Source organism: Ictalurus furcatus, chromosome 22, assembly GCF_023375685.1.
Source record: "Ictalurus furcatus strain D&B chromosome 22, Billie_1.0, whole genome shotgun sequence".
NCBI lineage: Eukaryota > Metazoa > Chordata > Actinopteri > Siluriformes > Ictaluridae > Ictalurus > Ictalurus furcatus.
In genome coordinates, this window is record NC_071276.1 from 14,946,707 (window position 1) to 14,963,797 (window position 17,091).

Below are 17,091 nucleotides of genomic sequence, written 5' to 3' on the forward strand. Positions count from 1 at the left end.
AAAACGTTCCATATAAAATATGACTGTCCAACATCAAACCAACTTTATTCCAGACTGGAATAAAGTTGGTTTGACGTTGGACGTTCGATATTCAGATATGCTGAAATTAAGGGACCATCTCTAAAGTTACATACGACATTGTTAAACACGTTTCTAACTACAATAGCATTACAATAGCATACATGGCAATATTCACATATGATTTAATAGTTTATTTAGTTAAATATCATAAATCTAAAAGGTGTGCGTCATACCTGACACCTAGATGAACACTTTACAGTTGGTTGTGGCTAGTTTGTGTATGAGCTCATTCGGTAGTGAAATACATGGCAATATTTACATATGATTTAATAGCTTATTTTGTTAAATATCAAAAATCTAAGAGGTGTGCATTATAACTGACACCTAGATGAACACTTTACAATTGGTTGTGTGACTGTAAGTCATTCCCTTCAAATGCTATTGAAGTTAGAAACGTGTTTAACAATGTCGTATGTAACTTTATTGACGGTCCCTTAATTTCCGCATATCCGTGAATATCGAACGTCCAACGTCAAACCAACTTTATTCCAGTCAGAGGTGAAGTGCTGTGCGGCCGGTTGGAAGTTAACGCTTTAAGAAAGCTACTTTTTCTACATATTATTTATAGCGGCTTACGTGGAGGATGGCTTCGGGTGGAGAGTAAGTAAAACGAACAGTGTGTTGCTGTGTGTGTATATTTAACTGTTATTTAGCAAGTTCGTTAGCAACCGTCGCAGTTTAGCCTCTAGCCCAGAGCTAGCTAGCGGAGCTGGTGATGGCGAGGACTGATCAGTTAAAACAGCCAGCTCATCTAAAAAATAATGCAGCATGTAATATAGCTTTATATGTAGATAATAAAATGTTTTCATTTTTCATACTTGTGACCCTGCGTTCTTTTGTAAACCTAGCTTGCTAGCTCTGGGCCGTTAACGCGCTAGCTTGATTAGCTTTTTTTTTTTTAAGCTAACAGACCATACTGAGTCATTCTCTGGGTAAGGCTTCGGCCTACCGGCATTAAGCATGTTTGTCAACCGAGAAGTCATTGTTTAACTGTCTCTCAAAATGTGCGAACAACAGAACATACATTTATATTACTTCTGATAAATATATTTTTACATACACCAACCAGCTGTGTTTTTGTACGTTCACTAGCTCTCTCGCGTTAACCCCGCTTGTGGTGTTTTAATTCAACAAACCAACCGGTCGCTAATTTGACCAGATCCATATTAAAAGCGTCAAGTTTATTGCGCTAAATTATTCTGTTCGCCAAAACAGTTTAACCGGCTCCATTTTCAAACTAAACCTGGCTGTTTTTCTACCTCAGTGTGGGTATTGTTAGCTGCTGTAGCTCGCGTTAGGTTCAAGTAGAAGCATTTGCTGTGTCATTCGGACAGCGGACATGGCTAGTGTACTAATATAGCTCGTAGATGGAAAGTAGCTCATAATAGTTCAGTATAGTTGGCCTTCTTGCAGTTGGATTTACACGTTCATGTCGCGTTAATATCACGTTATTTATTACTAATTCATGCGTTCTGAATAGGCTCGTTAACGCTATAGCTAATGCTAACACTTGCTAGCTGTTGACACTGTTGTTCACACAAGACGGCCTCGCTACCTCTAGGTCTGTTACTGAATTTCTATAGTTAATTAAGCCCGGGTGTGTAGTATAGCACAGTCTAACGTGTTTTTGTACGTGTTACAGATTTATTTATTTATTTATTAGCCAGACCAATAACCAGTCTGTTGGTGATTATTGCGGTGATTAGCCGGTGTATAGGTTTGCTGCGCAATTCAGCCCGGTGTGTAGGAGACGGGCTACTTTACAAACGATTCGTGTGTCTTTCACTTACGAGCAGACTCTCAACTGTCACTCAGAAGAATCGACTCGCTCCGGAACGATATATCAGAAGCCGATCTCCTGAAGCTCTTTTTGTTTCCGGATGTGTAATTTTTTTTGTCCAGTGTAATTTAATCAGTAATTACCTCAACAGATGAGCTGTTGAGATGTTACTGTGAATGGATAGATGTACGTTTTGAATTCCTGCTGTGTAAATGAGACAGCATGAGGAACAAAGAGGATCATATTGCTGCATGTTAATCGATATTACTTTTTTTTAATGAAGTACAGACAGAGCTGAAAGCAGTTACAGTGGTGATATTTAATTAATTACATCGTATGGAAAGAAATATGACCAAAGAACATCAGCAATAATTAGGGAAAGAATAACAATCAGCTGTCAATGCCGCAAACTTTTTTTTTTTTTTTCCGGGGGAAGATGGTCATTATTCGTTTGGAAATCGGTTTTAAATCGCTGAACCGAGTCAAAGGATCTGATTCACCGAAAAGATCGGGAGCTCGCGAGTAGAAAAGTCTAGAGTCGAGCACGATCTAGATAAAACAGCTGTGCTTGTGCCACATGTGTATTTTACACAGCGGTTTTTGTTTTAAATGAAAAACCTAAGCTTGTGCATTTTAATGAATTGACGACTGAAAATTCAACAGCTTTTTTTGTTTGTTTAAATAGTCGTGACTTTCATTTTTGGTTTTAATGAAATACGTTTATATAATTGTATTTGTTTATTTATATAATTGTTTGTTGGCTAGTATGTGAGAAATATTGATTCTATACCCTTTTGCACTCCACAGATCTAAAAATGATGATCTTTCTACTGCCATTCTAAAACAAAAGAACAGACCCAACAGGTTGATCGTTGATGAATCCATCAATGAAGATAACAGTGTGGTCTCGCTCTCTCAGGTATGCCCTTAAAGTTTTCTGGCTTTAAGTATGATTGTTAGTCTTAAGATCTATAAGTGAGTGTGATCCAAAACGATGACACAATTTGCACTTAGAAGATATATGCATTCAAAATTTACAGTCTTTCTCTACCACAAATACGGATCAGCGTTTTTGGTGACATCATTCTGCACTTCAATTTCTCATCAAATTTTCTCTCCAATCAAATGCTCTGTAGAATCTGACGCATCCCGTCCCCACCGTTATAAATATCACCTTGCCAACGTTGCTGTTGTTGAGCGAGAGAAATCATATCAGCAAGAGTGGGTCGTAAACGTGTCTTGCTGTCCGAACGTGCGCGTTTTATAGCTAAGTTGGTTAAGAAGGAAATGGCTTGAGTTCATTCACTTTGAAGAAGGAGATATTTGTGCTAGCTCACGACTTTGTGACAGACATTTTTCCATGGTACTAATTGTCAAGTACAGCTTAGCCTGGGCTGTGGGGTAAGCTAAATGCTATTGGCTATTTAAAATGGAGAGGAGCCAATCGATGTCCCGCCCTGACTTACTGTTTCAGTGGAAATTACGTCAGCACATCTAATATTACTGTGCTTTTAAAGGCACTTCACGGGACTTTAACACCCGTCTTAGGTGATCCAATCGCAAGTGGACCGCGCTAAGTGCATGTGCGTCAGATGTTTCTTGGGGATGTACAGTGATCTGATCAGGGACTCGTATGGCAGCAAAACATTACTGCTAGTGCATCCTGATGCATCCAAAAAAACTTTCCCCACTAAAACTGCTTCTTGTCCATTAAAAGGACCAATAAACCACAGGGATACAATCATTTTAATTCTTAAATTGATATTGGTATATTGCCTGTTCATAGTTTTCATACTAGTGAAGTAGCACTACTGCTTATGTTTGCTTTGTCTGCCAAGAAAATAAAATAAAAAAGTGCCAAAAAAGATTAATTAATACTCATATTAAACACTAAATATTTTAATTCTAACATAGTAGTTTGTTTTTTTGCCCATGGTAATCTGTTAGCTTCGTGCAGGAATATTTGTTAAGCACCTCAACACCTAGTTAGGCAATCCCAAAATGGCTTTAAATTTCACTCAATAATATAAGCTCACTCAGTATGTTATGATATGATGATGTTGCAGAACCTGGGTTATATGCCCATTAGACACACCATTTAGGTTTCAGCCACGGAGCAAAAATGTATCATATATGAATGTAATGAAGTAAAAGTGCATTTTGCCTTTTTACAAATTTATTTAAGCAAGAGTAAAAAAAAAAATCTCTCCCCATTAAATCCACACTTGCAAAAACGATTTATTTCAAAATTTGCTTAAATTACTACACATCCTTACAGACAAACTAAAGGAGTGCTTAGTCATGAAATCTGATCACAGTCACTGGAGACTGGATGAAAGCGCAGAACGTAAACAGCAAGCTTTTTCCACTTGTGATCAGATCACCTTAGGTGCATGTTCATACCAAGTGTTAACCGGGCCTCTGATTTTTTCATGTAATGTGTCACATTTGCAGGCCAAGATGGACGAGCTTCAGCTTTTCAGGGGGGACACTGTGCTGCTGAAGGGCAAGAAAAGGAGGGAGACGGTTTGCATCGTACTGTCTGACGATAGCTGCTCTGATGAGAAAGTGCGCATGAACAGGGTGGTGCGCAATAACCTCAGGGTTCGTCTCGGAGATGTCATCAGGTAACACTGTTGTCTATTAATAAATAATCTTCAGTAAGTTTTAGGGTATTACAATACTACAGTTGAAAACCTTAATCCAGAGACTGAGATAGATGTGTAAAAATATCCTTTGTGCATAAACTCCCTAGGTTTTTAAAATTTTTAACACCTTTATTCATTAGCATTCAGCCATGCCCAGATGTGAAGTATGGGAAACGCATCCATGTTCTGCCCATTGATGACACAGTGGAGGGAATCACTGGCAACTTATTTGAGGTGTACCTGAAGCCTTACTTCCTAGAGGCTTACCGGCCAATCCGTAAAGGTAAAAATTTTGTTTTTATTTTATGCATTTAAAGGAATGAATTTTGTTGACTTCTCTTTACACACAATTGCATGTTTTGTAGTGGTGTAATTTTGATGTTTCCTTTTTTTTTTATCCCCCAATAGGTGATATCTTCCTTGTAAGAGGAGGCATGCGTGCTGTTGAGTTTAAAGTGGTGGAGACTGATCCTAGCCCTTACTGTATAGTGGCTCCAGACACTGTCATTCACTGTGAAGGAGAACCTATTAAGCGTGAGGTAAGGGTAGTGTACAAGTTCAGGATCTACATCTCCACACCATATTAAAGCATAAATTCTTGACCATAGTTTAGGATATTTACCCCCCCTGAATATTAGAGCTGCGTGTACTAGAACCTAAGCCCATGTTCTCTAGGAAAGATGCAGGGAACCCACATAACATTTTAGTAGTAGAGAGTTGTGAGAAGTGAAGAGTAAGAAAGAACCAAAGGCATTTGATAGGTTCTTGTTGTTGTTCTTACCAGTAACGGATAGGCAGGTTGGTAAACATTGTGTAATATTACACAATTAATTTATTTTTTCTTTAAATTTTTATTTTGTTTTATCTTTTTACTTATTCTGTGACAACACTGGTCAGTTTCAGTTGTTGTATGGGCATTCTCATGCTTGAAGACTGCTGTAATGCTGACACTGCTATAATTTTTAGACTGCACCCCAGGTATTTGACTGTCTAGAACATTTTGCATTGAATGGAAACAACAGATTATCTCTAATGGCATTGTGCTCTGCAGGAACATCCTTTTTTTGGGGGGACTGTTGCAGTATGTTATCAGGGTATTAATACTATCCTAGATTTCGTAGATCTGTGAGAACACATGAATTGTCCTAAAAATATAAAGTAAGTAATAGTATTTTAACCACAGTAGTCTGGGGCCAGCCAGTCAAAATCTCTAACCAATACCCATCTTAAACACAAATTAGTGTTTTTTTTTGTTTTGTTTTGTTTTTTCTTCACTATTTAACATCATAATTCAGAAAGCAGCCTTGAGGATTAAGGCTTTTGTTCCAAGCACCTCGTTATGCACCTACTACCAGATCATAAATCTTTGTAGGCAACGGATCAAAGGTTTGCGCACGAGCAATTTTTTATTTTTTTTTTACATTTTTAAAGCAGGCAAACAACGATTACAGGTGAACCCGGACAGTCAGTGTGTTTTTGAGGTCCATCTTTTCATGTCTGTTTTACTGCTACTTTACGAAGCAAGATAAAATCTTTATTGATCCCACACTGGGGAAATTCCCTGGGTGTAAAATAAAAATGTCAACCAAAAGCAAAACAAATCTGGCATCATTTTTCAAACCTCTGGATTTCTCAGGCCTCCTCGTTGCTAAGACGCCACACTGCTAGGACCTGCTCCTTGTTGAGCGCTTTCTTTTCTGCGGCAAGCTTTGCTTTTTTGTAGGGTGTTGTGTATTGTAAGGTGTTTGTCAGCAATAGTGGAATACGATCTTATGTATTTGAGCTGATATTTGTAAATGTAAGAGCAGCATTAAACACAAATGGGATGTGTGTCGACAGGACGAAGAAGAATCTCTGAATGAAGTCGGCTACGATGACATTGGAGGTGTGAGGAAGCAGCTGGCTCAGATCAAAGAAATGGTGGAGCTGCCACTCAGGCACCCAGCACTCTTCAAGGCCATTGGCGTGAAAGTAAGGAATTGTGCATTGCAAGACACAGGTTCGATCTCGGATTCGAGCGATTTTCTTAACTGATTTATTCCATGATTCAGCCTCCCCGTGGTATTCTTCTGTACGGACCCCCCGGAACTGGAAAAACTCTGATTGCTCGCGCTGTCGCAAACGAAACTGGAGCATTCTTCTTCCTGATCAACGGTAATACGACCGTTAGGAACCTTGAATTCTAATTTAAAGGGGATTAATCTTGTAGATATTGCCATGTCATTATGTTCTCACCTCCATAGGCCCTGAAATTATGAGTAAACTGGCTGGTGAGTCTGAGAGCAACCTGCGTAAAGCTTTTGAAGAAGCCGAGAAAAACGCTCCTGCCATCATCTTCATTGATGAACTGGATGCTATTGCACCTAAGAGAGAGAAGGTGAGAAACTGTAATGTTGGGCAAACTATTGCCTTCACTGGTGACGAAATACATTCCTAGACTACTATTTGTCTTTCTCAGTGTCGAAAACGCTGAAAAAGGCTTTGAGTTTCAATGGAGGGCTGGGTTTTGTGGTCCTGTATTGAGCAGTGGGAGGTTTGTGGTGCAGAAATCTGATCCCTCTGTCTCCTCAGACTCACGGTGAGGTAGAGAGGCGCATCGTGTCTCAGCTGCTCACCCTGATGGATGGACTGAAGCAGCGGGCTCACGTGATCGTCATGGCTGCCACCAACAGACCCAACAGCATTGACCCAGCTCTCAGGCGATTCGGTGAGCTCACTGGAAGACTTTTTAAAGATCTTTTGTTCATCTTTTCATCAACTTGTGTGCCATCCAAATAATTTCTGCTTAATACTGGCCTTATGGTGGTACCTTTTGCACTGATTTGCTACGATGTAATATTGTACATTATAACAGATGGGCTACAGGCAGTAATTTACAAAGATAAATGTTGGATGTGATTTGTTGATGGTTTTTAAAATTTATTGTGGTTTGTTTTTGATCTCAAGGCCTGGATATCTTCTATGAAAAGTGTCTAAAGGAAATGACTATCCTTTTAATCTGTAGACTGGTAAAGGAAGTTCTGAGTAACTTCATGAAATTCCCCTCATGCCTTTGTGTATTTTCTTTCTCTCTGTGTTCAAATTAATTGAGTGTGTTTTTAAAGGAATGAAGTTACATGTGACTAAAGTTAGAAGCCTGATGTGTTCCAATGATTTCAAGCTCGAATAGCCTTGTTTATTTAAAATACTACAATTTTATTAAAGGACGTCAATGATTTATTCTCTCCTCTTACAGGCCGCTTTGACAGAGAGGTGGACATTGGTATTCCTGATGCCACAGGAAGACTGGAAATCCTGCAGATCCACACTAAGAACATGAAGCTGGCTGATGATGTTGATCTGGAACAGGTTTGTGTCTTGTCCTGTCTTGTCCACTCCGAGTGAATATATTGGGAAGCCATTTGCATTTACAGAGAATTCCATTTTTAATATGACTGATGCACAAAAATACCTTTTTAAAGGAGTTTATTTAAGCCAGGATCTTTGTCATTTTTATGGTGAATGAAAATTGAGCTTGGTTGTTCCAAGCTATTTTTTTTATTGTCAATTTGTATCTATTTTATTGTTTTTCTTTTTTTTTAAATGGGCAAACTGGGCTGCTCTGTTTGTCCACAACTAAAGTACATTTCTGTCTTTACACTTGTCTCAGTATCACTATTAGCAGAGCTCTTGGCAGTCGGCTATGGACTTGTTAATTGTACGCTTTTCATTTACTTGTGGTTGTATTTGTGTATAAACAGTTGAATCGTACCAAACACACCAGCCAGTTGTGTAACTTCTAGTTCTGTGTTATGAGTAATCGGTGATTTCACTGCTAATCGATGATGTGTGGTATTCAGGTTGCCAACGAGACCCATGGTCATGTGGGTGCTGATTTGGCTGCCCTGTGCTCAGAGGCTGCACTGCAGGCCATCCGCAAGAAGATGGACCTCATTGACCTGGAGGACGAGACGATTGACGCAGAGGTCATGAACTCCCTGGCTGTCACCATGGATGACTTCAGGGTATGAACACACCTATTATTTATTTTTTTTTTCTTCTTCTTCTTTTTTTTTCTTTTTTGCACAATTGAGTGTGTACTGTAATCTGTACTATGTTCAAGAAATGACCTATCCATTTAAAAAATGGGTTAAATAATATATATGTACACTCAAATTAAGTATTTGGTATTGCTTTTCAGTGGGCCCTGAGCCAGAGCAACCCATCGGCTCTGCGCGAGACTGTTGTGGAAGTGCCCAACATCAGCTGGGAGGACATTGGTGGACTGGATGATGTCAAGAGAGAACTGCAGGAACTGGTGCAGGTAATCCAGTTTACCTCCAGCTTGTATCAAACTCCATACAGGTTCTTGGGACTCAAAACTAATAACTTTTTTGTCTGGGAGTGTAATCTTTCTCTTATTCCTTTCAGTACCCAGTGGAGCATCCAGACAAATTCCTGAAGTTTGGTATGACTCCATCCAAGGGTGTGTTGTTCTATGGTCCGCCAGGTTGTGGTAAAACCCTCTTGGCCAAGGCCATTGCCAATGAGTGCCAGGCCAACTTCATTTCCATCAAAGGCCCTGAACTGCTAACCATGTGGTTTGGAGAGTCTGAGGCTAATGTTCGTGAGATCTTCGATAAGGTGAGAGAAACTTAAAAAGCATCTAGAGGGTGAAGGTGTGTAGTAAAGCTGTAAAGCCTACTCAAAATTATTCTAGCTCATAAGTGTGTTAACTTGTGCATTAATTTAAGACTAGCACTGCATCCTAGTACGTTTATTAAAATAAAGTTTACCTCGATTCCTTTATCCTTAGTGACTGGTGGAGTGACTTTTAGCTTGTATAAAATGTATCCTATATTATGTCTTCGGCAGGCTCGTCAAGCTGCCCCATGCGTGCTCTTCTTTGATGAGCTGGACTCCATTGCTAAAGCCCGTGGTGGAAGCGCGGGTGACGGCGGTGGAGCGGCCGACCGCGTCATAAACCAGATCCTGACTGAGATGGACGGCATGTCCAGCAAGAAGAACGTCTTCATCATTGGCGCCACCAACAGACCGGATATAATTGACCCTGCCATCCTCAGGCCTGGCCGTCTGGACCAGCTTATCTACATCCCTCTGCCCGATGAGAAATCCCGCATGGCCATTCTTAAAGCTAACCTCAGGAAGTCTCCAATCGCCAAGGTTCATAAAATGACCATTATTCAGGGCTTTATTCATCATGCATGGTTTAAATGATACCAAAGATTAAAATATGTTGTGCTGAAGCAAGGTTGTGAGTCTTCGCAAGTATATTTTTGTAACATTTTACGTTCTTTCACTCCAGGATGTAGACCTGGACTTCCTGGCCAAGATGACCAATGGCTTCTCTGGTGCTGACTTGACAGAGGTTTGCCAGCGAGCCTGCAAACTGGCTATTCGTGAGTCCATCGAGAACGAGATCAGGAGGGAACGTGAGAGGCAGACGAACCCATCAGCCATGGTAGGTTATGTTTTCTTTTTTTTATATATTGTGATTAATTCTGTGTTCTTTTTGGGCTTTTAGCAGTTATGCACATTCTTCTGCCTTTGTTTCTATTCAGGAAGTGGAGGAGGATGACCCAGTGCCCGAGATCAGGAAGGACCACTTTGAGGAGGCCATGCGTTTCGCCCGTCGCTCCGTCAGTGACAACGACATCCGCAAATACGAGATGTTTGCACAGACCCTGCAGCAAAGCAGAGGCTTCGGCAGTTTCAGGTAAAACCCTTTCCTAGAGCGGCTTGTCACTGCATTGGAGAAAGTCTTTCATTTCATAGTAGGAGTCATAAGTCAAGAAAGTAATTAGTATAGGAACAAGTAATAAAATGTAGTGCTTTTTAATTCTTCCTTTGAAATATTCAACTGCAGTCTGATTAATATGTCGCTCTTCTAGTTAATTAGCAGTTTCAGTAGATTAATGACCACGTTTCATCCTCGTTTAGATTCCCTTCCAGTAATCAGGGAGGAGGTGGACCAAGCCAAGGTTCTGCAGGTGGCACTGGAGGGAATGTCTTCAATGAGGACAACGACGATGACCTTTACGGATAATTCGAATAAATGTGACCACATGGCTGATCTCTTCGGTACAGGCCACCATGTACAAAAAATGAAACCTGATAAATTCTACATTTTTAGGACTCTGTGCTTCTTTGATGTTTTTTCCTTTTTTTTATATATATATTATCCTCCTCCTCCTCTTCCCTCCTCTCCCTGTTGGAAAAAAAAAATCATGTAGCTGCTTGTATTTTGCTCTGGTTTGTGAAGGGATTATTACTGCAGAACCTTGATCCTGACGTACTGTTGGTGGGGGCCTGTTGAAACGAATAAATACATCTGGTAGAACTGCTTCGTTCATTTCGTTCTTAATTTCAATCTTTACAAGCAGCTTTAGCAACAGGATTTAATGCTATCCTGTTGAAAGATTACAAAATGGGCGGGGGGAAAGTAATTGCTAATTAATTTTTTTTTTTTTATGAATGTAGCATATGTATTACAAGTTTGAAAATGTTAAAAAAAAATAATAATAAAGTTCACAAAATGGCCCCAATGTCAAATGTCTAGAGTATGTGTATATTGTGTTCTACCACAACTTAAACATTGTATTTTTAATTTGTTTAAATGGTTATTAAATTAATGATAAAATCCTGAGGGCTGAATTACAACTCAGTGATCCAAAGGTGATTTTAGTCCATCATATTTTCCCATCCTTGATCTCCCACCCAAGATCCTCAAGCATGATCATAGTTAATGAAACTTTTTCTATGCCATCACTAATTTATGTTTAAAACAGACAAGTTCAGCCGAGAGTGTAAATTTAAAAAAAAAAAAAAAAATAGACAATTGAATAAACTTGTAGCAGTGGAATGTATGATCTCTCATGTTTCATAATGCATGTTAGTATATGTATGTACAATACAAGTTCATTCTGTGCATGTTTTAAAATAGATTTACTTGTGGCCACTAGGAATTGGAGAGGGCTATGCCTAGGAAATTTGGAGAGGGACCTAAAACAAGCCAATCTGTTCGAATTATGTGGCAGGATTGCTGTTAATTATTTAAGTGCTTCCTGTTTTAGCATAATAAATGAGACTAGTGCATGCCAGTTAAACCAGGTGAACACACTCTTTGTGCTGAGGCCATCATTCATCTGCTTTTTGTCGGAAAGGTAAGGTGGAGCGAAATTTTATGTCCTACATCGTGTGTATTATTTAGGTGGTAGTTTTACACACTCATCCTGTCTTAAAGGATTATGCAGTCCTCTGTGTAGACGTGTGTGTTTCATGGTGGGCCAGGAAAATCAATATTCCTCAACGGGTTGAATGACAAAATGTACCTGATGTGAACGAAACCTGCCTGCAGGGGGCGCTCAGCTGCACCGGAACAATTACTACAACCACAATTCCGAAAAGGTTGGGACAGTGGAAAATGCAAAAAGTCATTTGAAAATTCAATTCACCCTGTATTATATTGCAAACACATTATTAGCACATTATTTGATGTTTTATTTTGTGAATTTAATGTATTTTTGAAAATATACACTCGTATACATTCAAATCTGATGATTGTAACACACTCCAAAAAATTGGGAGAGTCGACTATTTACCAGTGTGTAACATCAGCTTTTCTTTTTATAACGTTTATTAAGCGTTTGGGTGCTGAGTTAACACACCAGTTGGTTAAATTTAGCAAGCGGAACTTTCCCCCATTCATCCATTATGCGTTTCTTCAGCTGTGCAACTGTACAGGGTCTTCGTTGCATTATATTCCACTTCATAATGCTCCACACATTCTCAATTGGAGACAAGTCAGGACTGCAGCAGGCCATGCTAGCACCCGCACTCTGCTTACACAACCATGTGCTTGTAATCCGGTCAGAATGTGGTTTGGTGTTGTCCTGCTCTGGATGGCAGCATATGTTGCTCCAAAATGTGTACATATCTTTCTGCATAAATGATGCCCTCACAGATGTGCAAGTTACCCATGCCATGGGCACTGACACACCCCCATACCATGACAGATGCTGGCTTTTGGACCTGACGCTGATAACATCTCGGATGGTCCTTTTCCTCTTTGGCCCGGAGAACACGACAGCTGTTTTGTCCAAAAACTATTTGAAATGTCGACTCGTCAGACCACAAAACACAATTCCACTGTGCTACTGTCCATCTCAGATGAAATCAAGCCCAGAGAAGTCTGCGGCGTTTCTGGAGAGTGTTGATATATGGCTTCTGCTTTGCATAGTAAAGCCTTAACTTGCATCTGTGGATGCAGCGGCGAATGGTGTTGACTGACAATGGATTACCAAAGTATTCCCGAGCCCATGTCAGGATATCCATTACAGACTCATGACGGGTTTTAAGACAGTGATGTCTGAGGGATTGGAGATTAGGCACATTCAGAAGTGGTTTTTGGCCTTGCCCTTTACGCATCGAGATTTGACCGGATTCTTCATAGAATCTTTTAAATATATTGTGCACTGTAGAAGGTGAAATGCCCAAAATCCTACCGATTTGTCTTTGGGGAATGTTGTTCTCAAAGTGTTGGATTATTCACTGACGCATCTGTTGGCAGATTGCCAAGCCTCGACCCATCCTTGCTCTTGAAGGACTAGGCCTTTATAGAGGCTCCTTATATACGATGATTAGACGATTGCCTCACCTGTTTCACATCACCTTCTTATTTCAATTTGTCTCATCATTATTAGTCCTAAATTGCCCCTGTCCCAACTTTTTTGGAACATGTTGCATGTATCATCCATCCATTTTCTGTACTGCTTATCCTTACTAGGTCGCAGGGAACCTGGAGCCTATCCCAGGGAGCATGGGGCACAAGCCAGGGGACACCCTGGACGGGGTGCCAATCCATCGCAGGACAAATCACATACACATTCACACACCCATTCATACACTCTGAACAATTTAGACATGCCAATCAGCCTACCATGCATGTCTTTGGACTGGGGGAGGAAACCGGAGTACCGGAGGAAACCCCCGCAGCACGGGAAGAACATGCAAACTCCGCACACACAGGGCGGTGGCAGGACCTTGGATGTGTGAGGCGAACCTGCTAACCACTAAGCCACCGTGCACAACCCCTTAAAAAGAAATCAACTTCATATAAAAAGGAAGTGTAAGTCATTTCTTTAGTCTTTTAAATTGAAAATTTGGATTGTTTATTTAATACAATGTACCTTACTCATGAAGGGTGCCAATATTTCTGAAGTCAACAGGTCACTGTTTCATAAGCACTGGCAACCTGTCAGGTCACTAAAATGAACTGTAGTCTAAGTCACTAGTCATGAATTCAAAAAGGTCTGTTTGTTTTGCTTGAAAGGCACAAAAGATCCATTTTAACAGTCTCTTGATTCTTGATCACACAGCCATATTTAGAACATAATGCTGCACATCACAACAGAGGCAAATGTACAATCCCACAGCTCTTGTTCTCTTCATCCAAACACAGAGATACAGTGTCGTTCTCATCACTACAACAAGAGAGGTGTGACACAGCAGCTTACAGAGGCCCACTTACCTTATGTGGTCAGGCAACTCATTGCCTTAGTCATCCATCCCACACGAGGGGAAAATCTCTGCTGGAACATTCGAGAGCACTGTTTAAGTTTACATGTCAGGTAAAAGATCGTATTTATTACGCACTGCATCTATAAATATCCTGCTGTATGACCAGGAACAGCTTTTACCAAGAGTGGTTATTAATTAACAAGCATTGTTTACTGGTATTAGTATTTAACCCCTTAAACTCCCAGGACTCCTATTCTTCACACTCGTATCTACATACAGGTGCATGCAAAAGTTTGGGCACCCCTGGTCAAAATTTCTATTACTGTGAATAGCTCAGCAAATAAAATATGACAGAATTTCCAAAACGCATAAAGTTAATGTGTACCCCGCCTTGTGCCCAATGCTTCCTGGGATAGGCTCCAGGTTCCCCGTGACCCTGAAAAGGAGTAAGCGGTAGAAGATGGATGGATGGATGAAGTTTCAAAAAAAGAAGAAGGGCCTGAAGTAGAAGTTTAGGCACTCTGCATGGTCAATACTTACTTGGTAAAGGGGGTGTTACTACTGTATCACAGCATGTAAACACCTTTTGCTTTTCAGTTCTTGTTTGGGGGATTTTCGCCCATTCTGCCGTGTGAAAGACTTCTACTCCTGTGAGATTCTTGGGCCATCTTGAACGCACTGCTCTTTTGAGGTCTATCTACAGAGTTTCAATGATGTGTAGGTCAGGGGACTGTGAGGGCCATGCCAAAGCCTTAGCTTACACATGTTGATGTAATCCATTGTGGATTTTGAGGTGTGTTTAGGAGGTGTACATGCCACTGCACACTTCCTATGCATTTGACATTATATGCTCTAATATGAGTAACTGACTATATTCCATTTAAATAATTCAAATGAGTTTATAAATAATTGATTTAAATAGATTTTAAATCAGGGTATTCGTTCCTTCTTCTGTTTAAACGATTCTCGATCAAAAGTTGGGAAAGAAACGATCACAGGTGCACTTGAAATACATTGTATGGCCAAAAGTATGTATACTTTGTATGGCCAAAAGTACATGACCATCACACCCATCATATATACTTTTTGAACATCCCATTATAGATTTAGTCCCCCTTTTAATGTTTTAATAACCTCAGCATTCCAATTTATCCCCAAGGTTGAGGCTCTGTGCAGGCTGCTTGAGGTCTTCCACATCAACCTTGCCAAACCATATCTTCATGGACCTCCAGGGTCCACATTTTGGTTGAATGTAACCTAAGAAAACCTTGCGATACACTTTATATCCACTTGCAAACCTTGCATCATTGAGGTTTCTATATCACCCTACATGTCTTTTTGTTTTTTAATATGTTCACAACATATTGATTTATGAACTTTTTTTTTAATCTGGCTACTAGCTAGTACTGACATGAAGAGCAGGACATGTGCACTAATGTTCAGCTTGCAGATTGTTCAGCATTCAGATTGCAATAGCTAGAATTAATATGATTTAATTACAAGTTGACATGTGAACACTTCTATAACAGACATGTCAAATAATTCAGTGAAATTGCAGTCCCAAATCTCGTTTTGCATTGAAGCCCTGGCAATACTGTGCCCTCGGCTGCATAACGATGCGATACTGCAAACTGTCATCCAATTTTAAATAAGCTGCCTGTTCACCAATGGATTCAAGCACTGCTCGTTCACTGCGGGGTATGAATTTTCTCGAGTCCTGACAGTCATAGCATGAACAACCTTGAATAATTGGACTATATCAAGAAAAGTGCTGGGGGTCTCAAAATCCAAGGATTTCTGCCACTACAGTATTGGTCAAAGTTATTGGAATTGTTCCATATATTCTATTTTAAAACCACATCAGAAAGTGTTCAAGATCTATTTGTTTTCATACGACCCTGAAAATGAGGTTAGAAAGAATTTCTTTAAGGAATTTAATACAATATAGCTGTTTTGCTCTTAACAACTGAACTTTTAATCTTTCATTGTAGTCTGTTGCAGATTTTAAAGGTGTACAGTACATTTTTATGACAGTGTCAGATATAGAGGAGCTAATTAATGCAATGACACTGCTAATTTCTCAGCTCTCCCAATATGTCTAATGGAGGGAAACAAAGCATTTATGTGAATTTGTCACATTCTTCTCACACTGTGACTGAGATCTAACTGGATTTGACGGAGGATGCTATGGGTTCCACCTACTGTGAGATTTCTGCATATTATTCTATTATCTTCTTCTTCTCCTCCATCTTCTCTATAAAAGCTCAATATTTTCAGATGTAGCTCATGTGGTGAGTGTTTTCTCAATCTAATTTCAACAGGCATGCAGGGGTTTCTGAAGATGTAACATCCCTGAGCTTCTCCAACGAGAAACGGGGGGGGGGGATGACGAGTAATTGGACTATCAGGAGGCCATTAACCTTGGAGTTGTAAGATCTCAGTTCCTGAATCATCAATTTCCATTGAGCCATGTCTTATTAGTTAATTTGCTTAGAAAGCGAGTCAGATTGCGCTCTGGGCCTCAGGATGTAGGCGTTTGTAATTCATGAGCTGTTTAGGCTGTGGAGTTTGGGTATAAATATGCCGGGCGTGAATGCATATGAAGCGAGAAGAAGAAAGAGAATGTTGGCTGTCTGAGAGTTATTGCAAACACTGTGTCCTAAATTACTTTGTGATTTTGTTGGAAAGTTTCAGCAAGAAGGTATCCAGGTGATTCCCACTATCCCTGGAGGTTAGGAGGGTTGAAGCACAAGCGCTACGGTAAAATAATTACTTTAATTGGTAAATATGTTTTTCTTGGGATGGGATTTTCTCATATTTAAATAATGAAAACAGTGAATATATTCTGTGTTGGAAATGTAAGTACATGTGAAAAACTAATATTAAAAATATAAGGCGCTCCATATTTCTATCTCTGAATATAATTTTTGATTTACCCTTCAGGTGAAAATGAATGAGTATACATTGTTTCAATTGTTATTACCTATTTATATTTTGATGTAATTATGAGGATGAGTCAAATGAAAACATTTTGCATTGGTTATTACAAATAGATGTCACAAA

General features: G+C 39.7%; 1 protein-coding gene across 1 annotated transcript; it reads left to right on the top strand.

Annotated features, from left to right (window-relative positions):
* The first annotated feature begins 529 nt into the window (after positions 1–529).
* Positions 530–11,049, top strand: vcp (valosin containing protein). Its single transcript, XM_053610301.1, has 17 exons — positions 530–681; positions 2,669–2,780; positions 4,316–4,488; positions 4,650–4,792; positions 4,918–5,048; positions 6,349–6,480; positions 6,561–6,663; positions 6,753–6,886; positions 7,081–7,216; positions 7,745–7,857; positions 8,349–8,513; positions 8,690–8,812; positions 8,920–9,132; positions 9,364–9,672; positions 9,815–9,970; positions 10,071–10,225; positions 10,450–11,049. The coding sequence occupies exons 1-17, from the start codon at positions 665–667 to the stop codon at positions 10,553–10,555; spliced, it is 2,421 nt and encodes an 806-aa protein (XP_053466276.1). The 5' UTR covers positions 530–664; the 3' UTR covers positions 10,556–11,049.
* Positions 11,050–17,091: the final 6,042 nt, after the last annotated feature.

Coding starts and splice junctions, on each gene's coding strand:
- vcp (XM_053610301.1), top strand. Junction 6,887..7,080: donor TTGCACCTAAGAGAGAGAAG/GTGAGAAACTGT, acceptor CTGTCTCCTCAG/ACTCACGGTGAGGTAGAGAG. Junction 7,217..7,744: donor CCCAGCTCTCAGGCGATTCG/GTGAGCTCACTG, acceptor CTCCTCTTACAG/GCCGCTTTGACAGAGAGGTG.